The 8,050-nt window shown below is 43.1% G+C and overlaps 1 protein-coding gene across 1 annotated transcript; it reads left to right on the top strand.

The window, feature by feature from the left end:
- Positions 1–1,551: 1,551 nt before the first annotated feature.
- Positions 1,552–2,754, top strand: M421DRAFT_426669 (uncharacterized protein; the record flags this gene model as incomplete). Its single annotated transcript, XM_033594466.1, has 3 exons — positions 1,552–1,990; positions 2,054–2,531; positions 2,619–2,754. Coding segments are annotated over exons 1-3 (893 nt in total), but the record flags the coding sequence as incomplete, so codon positions are not given.
- Positions 2,755–8,050: the final 5,296 nt, after the last annotated feature.

Here is an 8,050-nt window from a genome sequence, read left to right on the forward strand (position 1 = left end):
GTAACAGAACAGAATAAGGAGCAGAATAACAGAGGATTGCTAACTCTTAAAACTTTAATCTATAATTAATAAGACAGATAAATTAATTCTCTGTCCTTAGAATTAGAACAAGAGCAATATGCTCTTAATTAGTAACTAGCTTATAAATAACTACACATATTACAAACTTATAATCTTTCTGTAACCTAGCTTAAAGGCTATATACCTAATTAATATAAGAACAACGCTCTAAGACGTTGAAACCCTAATCTTAGCACAGACAACGTTATTAAAGGCCCACAGCGTACACAAAGAAATGCTGATCTCCAGGCGCCAGAGAGATAGCACTCTCACGCTGTCTTATATAGAGTATTAGTTAGCAACTATCTCAAGGCTTTCTTAACTGCCTTAAAGGCTAAGCTAATAACAAAGATACACCACACACAGGTGTTAAGAGCTCTACAGTTATATTAAGAGCTTAAGTCTTAATAATTTAGAGAGCAAATTTAATAAGCTGCTTAGAAAGAGTATTACAAGATCTAGGGCAAAGGCTGCTTTACCAAGACAATAAAAACAGTAGAGACTGCTAATGCAGAGGTGTTACCCCTAATATAGATATTCACATACAAGTTTAATAAAGACAGCTACCTCTATTAATTTAAGGCACAACTTGTTGTCTGCAACAATCTACAGCAGCCATACAGAGACACCTACGCTGCTACACTAGCTGCTTAAACGTTTCAAGTACTCATTGCAATAGCTAATTAATTTAGATTAGAGCTACTTTAGTATAATGTACTAAACGCGTTTCTTAACGCTACACTTAATTAAAAGCTCTACACTTAGACACTAGACAGTTTCAAGAAGTATAGAGAGCTGGTGCAGGTGCTAAGAGCTCTGTACAGATTAAAGGAATCACCACTTCTATAGTACAAGGATCTGAGAGAAACACTAAAGTCTCTAGGTCTAATGCCTATACCTAGATTTCTATGCGTCTATGCAAACAGCTAGTTAATCCTATTTGTTTATATTAATAATATTATTATAGCTTTCTACCTATCTAACAAATATCTGCAGTAAGAGTTTAAGAGGAAGCTTAATAAGCACTATAGCCTAAAATACCTTAGAGAACTTAAGTAGTTCTTAGGCATACGCGTTATTTAAGATCTTAGCACACGCACAATTTACTTAGTTTAGGACGCTTATATTAATAAGGTTGCTGCTAAGTACAACATTATCTCTACTAGCTGCCCTTTAGAGGTGCCTATGCTAGTAAGTTACCTAGAACAATCTCTTAAGGAACTAAACAAAGCTTAGAAGAAGATCTATTAAGAGCTTGTAGGCTACCTTGCCTATGTAAAGTTGTCAGATAAGAGCGAGCGGCGAGAGGTCGGATCTGCGCAATCGAGCAGGGACCTGTCGTGCAGCCAATCAGCAGTTGCTAGGTCGATTAAGCGAGACCTGGCAACTCCTGATTGGCCCGCACACCGGCGGCCGCGAACAGCGCTAATTCCCCCCACTTCAATCCTGTAGCAACCAGCACGACGCCACGGCGAGACAGACACCATCGCCACGATCATCAATATATCATTATACCACCTAAGATCTCGTTAAGCACATACTCTGGCTCACAGTACGAGCATCTGACAATTAAGAGTCTCACTGCCGCAACCGAACTGCTGCAGTCTCACTGCCGCAACCGAACTGCCGCAACCTCACTGCCGCAACCGAAATGGCGCAACCAACGTACCGCGACCCAACGACAGTCCTCAGGGACCAAGCCGACTGGACTGGCTGGCTCGCGCAGCTACAGGCGAGATGCCTGTCGCGCAACATCTGGGACAAGATCAACCCAAAGACAACTACACCACTACTATCAAAGCCACTCTCGCCAAGGGCTCTAACCATTACTAACTACGCGCCAGCCGCGAACACCGACATACCATTAAGGCCAACTAAGCTATTAACAACAGGCCAGAAGGCATTTAAGGAAGACCTTGAGTATTACAAAGTACTCCTCAAACAATACAAGAACAATCAACACAAATATAAGAAGGAGGAAGCAAGCCTTTAGCACATTATTGTGTTTATCCAGTTAACTGTGTCGCCACATCTACTGCGCACATGCTGTCTTCCTGAGAAACCACTGCGACAGTGGATCACAGACCTACAACTCACTGTTGGGGTTGACGAACAAATTAAACAAGAACAAGCCCAAGACAGATACCTCTCAGCACTCAAGCCAATGAGAAGCACGTCACAATGGGATACCTGGCTAGCTGAGTATGACCAGGCAGCTACAGAAGCAGAGACGTACAAAGTCACCGAATTATCGCAATTAAATGTAATAACAAAGGACTTCCTGACAGCTGTGAACAGGGTCGCGCCTATGTGGGCTACAAGCTTTCAAGATAGCAGACGCTTTAAATCTAGTATAAGTCAGAAGGAGATAATAAAACGCTACCAAGAGCACATAATAATAAATCATCCCCTTAGATTAGGGTGGCACAAGGCCTTTGTAGCTGACAATGCAGTGTTTCTTGCTAAAGGGGGTGCAGCCTCCTAGAGCCATAAAGGGGACGCCCAACATGCTGTAAGCGCGCCATCCAACCAGGGCAGACCTCAATATTAACATACAGCGGGTAGGAAAACCACCACGCTCAAGCGGCCTTCAGATCAAGAGCCTGCTTCCACTGGGGGAGCAAAATGCCCTGCATGTGGACAACGCCACTCTATACGGGATTGCTACTATGTTAATCAAGACAGAGCTCCTAAGTAGTGGAAACTAAATAAGATTATTTCTAAACTTATTAAGTTTAAGTGTGAGAAAGATGTTACCTTTTAAGGGCTACTTCGTGCACAAAGCAAGAGCTAATTAAGAACACTAGTGGTGAAGCACTTGCACACCCCTACCCTAGAAATCCTAGACAATTAACTAGAAGGCTAAGAAATTGCTGACGTTAAAGCAGCGCTTAGCGCAGCGAACTAACAGGACGCTGCTAACTATCCACTGCGGAAGTTGTTCATACTTGACTTAGGTTCTACCTGTCATATCACCAACGACCCCAACTGCGTCTATAGGTTCTAACAGCTATCGCCTGGAGACTTCATATAGGCTGGGAATTCTAAGGTGCTGGTTAGAGGATATGGATCAATTGATCTACTCCTGAGGAGTGGAGCCAGGACAACCAAGGTCACCCTCATAGACGTGGTAATTTGCCCAGACCTGCTATGCAACCTAGTGTCCTTCCGCCTACTACAAAACAGAGGCATGTGGTGGGACACACAAGCAGACCTAACAACTCTCTGACAAGCAAATAGCTAAGTAATTAGAGTAGTATTAGAAATGCTTAGCTAGTGGGTGCTTGAGTACGAACTGTCCCTACTAGCTGCTAACTACACACACAAAATTACCACACGCACTAAGAGAGGACCACAGAAGGCCTTAGCAATATGGTGGCACAAGCGACTTGGTCACCCTAGTCCTGCTGCAATTGAACACATCGTCCAGCAGACTTAGGGGGTGTGGATCTAAGGCATCACTACAGTTAAATACAACGCTTGTGGAATAGCCAAATTGTGACGGCAAATCAGCCGCGCACCAAGAATTAACAATGACGGACCTAGAGAAAGACTCAGCGTTGACTTCTACTCCTACAAAGTACAAGGAGTTACTAAAGAAAAGAGCTAGATGCTTATCACTAACAGGTTCTCAGGCCTACAGTGGGACCTCTACTTCACAGATTATCGCACAGCGAAGTCAATTATTAAGGCACTGTCAACGTTTATCCTGTTCTTGAAAAATTACTACAACATCTTAGTCAAGACTATTAAGGCAGACAACAAGATAGCTACAGTCAAACTAGGCGTATTGAAATGGCTGGCAACACAAGGAATTATTGTGGAGCCTTCAGCGCCAGACACACAAGCACAGAACGGTAACGCAGAACGCTCAGGGGGTGTGAACAAGGAGAAAGCTCGCGCAATGCGACTTGATGCCAACCTCTCCTGGGAACTGTGGCCAGAAATCACGAGGGCAGCAGTATACCTCTACAATCGAACGCCGAACTACGCAAACTATTAGAAAACACCATACAAAATATTCTTTACGCAAGTTGCCTTTAGCAACAGAATAGTAACATTACTGCAAAAACCTAACCTTGTGCACCTAAGAGCATACAGGTGCAAAGTGTTTGCTATAACAGACAACACACACAGAGGCAAATTACGTCTTTAACAACTAGACCTAAAGGCCTAGATTAGCTATCTAGTAGGCTACTAGTTGTTAAACATCTATTAAATCTAGATACTGTTACTTAGCAAGGTAATAAGTACTTAAGATATTGTGTTTAACAAAGACACAGTATTTAACAGGAGAATTAAGGACCTTATAGAGAACCTTATGCACAACACACTTAAAGAAATAGCAACATATGTGCGATCTATTAAGCTACTAACGCCTACCTAGCAACTAGAAACAGATTCCTTTTATAAGGATGAAGCCCTAGCAGAGCTGTCACCACAAGACAAAGCAGACCCGCCAGGCTACTATCACAGACAGAAGATACAGGATAGCTATCCTACCCCTCCATTAACACCGCCACCTGCAGCACTACTTGCAGGCATTATGGCCAGTGATCAAACAACTCTGACGCAACAAGCGTCCTCAACTACTGTCCTGTGGGCAGCATCATTCCTTGCGGGAACCTAAGCTAGACGTGTTAGAACATACAGAGGAGAAGTTATAGACAAGGCTAAGATAATAAGAATGCTCGCCAAAGGCTTAAAGCCCTATTAAAGTTAACTTCTACCTCTGCCTACGTTCTAAACCAAGCTTAAGGATCACCCTATAGGTAAACTCTTTTAAGAAGCTAAGCAAGAGCACCTTGCAAGCTACTAAGAAATAAAATTATAGTTAGAAGTACTACTTCAGAAAATTAGACTAACAGGACAACAGATCCTTAACTGCATGTGGGTATATACCTATAAGCTTAATAGACATTATTGACTGCTGAAGTGCAAGGCGCGACTGGTAGTTAGAGGTAATCAACAACGCAATATTACATCACAAGACACCTACGCAGCCACGCTTGCCAGCCGATCCTTTCGAACGATGATGGCTATGGCAGCTCACTATAACATGGAGCTCAAACAATACAACGTTACCAACGCGTTTGTTCATGCTACAATGGACAGAGAGGTCTACATGAGAATGCCACGAGGCTATCAGAAGCCCGGCACGATACTGCAAGTAAACAAGGCACTTTACGGGCTGCGCATCTCTCCCCTCCTCTGGCAGAAGAACTTCACTGCAACACTAAAAGCACTAGGTTTCTAGACTGTGCCTCACGAACCCTGCTGTCTAACTAAGGGCAGCATTATTATCTTCTTTTATGTTAATAATATCATCCTCGCGTACAATAAATTAAAAGAGCAAGAGGTAATGCAGACAATTAGCCACGTACAGAGCAAGTACACCTGCACAGGAGGGCACGACCTACAGTAGTTCCTTGGCATAGAGATTATACAAGACTGAGCAAGCAAGAAAATCTACCTATCTTAGGCAGCGTACTCAGACAAAATCAGTCGCCTTGCCAAGAACACAACTATACGACATGACACTCCAATGGCAACAACTGAACTACAGCCAAGGAGTGGACTAGCAGCGCTAGCAGAAATCAACAAGTATCAACGCAAAATTGGATCACTGCTGTTCGCTGCGGTCACCACGCGACCTGACATTGCGTTCGCCACATCAAGGCTTGCCAGGTTCCTCACCAATCCAGGCATCAGCCACCAAGATGCTGCGGACTGGGTCCTTCTATATCTACTCAACACTAAACAGCGATCACTGCAGCTTGGAGGAGGCATCAGCCTCCAGGTAGCAAGTGACGCGTCCTTCGCTGACAACACTATGGACAGAAAGAGCTCCTAAGGCTACGCAATTAAACTCTTTAGCGGCCTCATCGCATAGAAAGCAAACAAGCAGGACACAGTAATAACATTAACAACTAAGGCTGAGCTTCTCGCTCTCACCTAGGTTACAAAAGAAGCACTTTTTATCTCAAGGCTCTTGCGCGAACTACACGTCAATATAGGCGCACACGCCATCACAATACAATGCGACAACAAACAAACAATTCAACTAGTCACTGAGGAAGTGTTGCGACTACATACCAAACTTCGGCATGTGGATATCCACAACCACTGGCTCTGACAGGAGGTGGCCGCTAGAAAGATTATTATAGAACACGTCCAGTCTGCGAGCATGATAGCAGACAGACTCACAAAGGTACTCCTAGTGAACAAGTGGGAAGGTTTCCTCCAGCAACTTAGTCTGGTGAACAGGGAGTCAACAGAAGTGCTAAACAGCGTGCCTCTAGACAGGATTTAAGAACAAATTAAGGACCTTGCACACGCATAAACAGTCAGCTTAAAGAGTTTCTAAGCTAAAGGGGGTGTGTCAGATAAGAGCGAGCGGCAAGAGGTCAGATCTGCGCAATCGAGCAGGGACCTGTCGTGCAGCCAATCAGCAGTTGCTAGGTCGATTAAGCGAGACCTGGCAACTCCTGATTGGCCCGCACACCGGCGGCCGCGAACAGCGCTAATTCCCCCCACTTCAATCCTGTAGCAACCAGCACGACGCCACGGCGAGACAGACACCATCGCCACGATCATCAATATATCATTATACCACCTAAGATCTCGTTAAGCACATACTCTGGCTCACAGTACGAGCATCTGACAAAAGTTATAAGACTTTGTTCTTATAATCTTTCTCTAGCATATTTCCTTCTTAGGTATAGTGCTATGCTTACCTAGGCATTGTTATCATAACTTCCTAAAAGAGAGGATTAGAATGGTGTGCTTACAAAGCCTGTATCTCCTCTTGTTCTTAAGATATGCTGTTCTCTATTTTTAGTAACTAGAAATGTTCTAGACCCTCTGCTTACAAATAGAGTAGCCTACTCTGTAAGATGCTGACGTATATAATTACACATGCACCTACGTAATCTTGCTTGTATATACAGCAATACTAAGCATATATTACTAAGTGGACCTACCTAGAGGAGTCTAGAACGTTCTGCTTAGAAATACAGACAGAGGAGAGGAAGCATAAATACCTCTGGCTCTCCCCCCTCTGTTCGCTCTGTACCTAGCCTAGGAATCTCTACCTAGTATCTAATATAATAACTTGACTATTATATTACATAACCCTACCTTACCTATATTAGGCTATACGCTTCCTATTTAGACAAAGCTAGTCTAGATTTGTCTAGGTCCTTCTAGACTAGGAAGAAAGTAGTCTAGTCCTTCCCCTACTTTCTTTACAGCCTACCTTACGCAGTATACCTGACCTAATCTAGCTTGCGCCCACGTTATCCACGCTTTATATTTAACCAACCCTGGCCAAGCACACATTGAATCTATTTAAAGGGTGTGGCTTTACATTCTAGAGACAAAATATCAAGCCCTGCAGGCTCAAGCCACTGACGAGGCAGAGATACAAGAGCACCTCACTTTGCTACAGGACTATCGCGATCATATCTTCTTTGGAGCATCTGATGCCTCCTTTGCTAATGATGTTAAGACGCGCTAAAGCTCTTAAGGATACGTATTTCAGCTTTTTAGCATAACTGTTAACTAGAAGTTAACACTTTAACACACTATCACAAAATTAATAACAGAAGCAGAGCTGCTTACTCTCTTACTTGCTAGATTAGAGATAGAGGAGTAGTGCTACTTGTTTAAAGGACTGTCTTTAAAGCTTAACTAGACGCCTATTATTTAGTGCAACAACTAACAGACTATAGGCATAGTTACAAAGGAGCAGGACAAGCTTAGTACTAAGCTTAAACACATTAATATTTATTAGAACTAGATACACTAGGAGGTTAAGCAGAATTAACTCTACATCTACTAGAGGCCTACAAGCCAGATGCCTGCTAACGGCATAACAAAGATTCTTCATTGTTAGAAGCACATTAAATTTATACAGCAACTACAGCTTATAGACATTCGCTTAAAGGTTTGTAAGATAGAGAACAATAGCTAAGGGGTTCATCCTTCT

Source organism: Didymella exigua (assembly GCF_010094145.1).
Source record: "Didymella exigua CBS 183.55 unplaced genomic scaffold M421scaffold_63, whole genome shotgun sequence".
In the NCBI taxonomy this organism is placed as follows: Eukaryota; Fungi; Ascomycota; class Dothideomycetes; order Pleosporales; family Didymellaceae; genus Didymella; species Didymella exigua.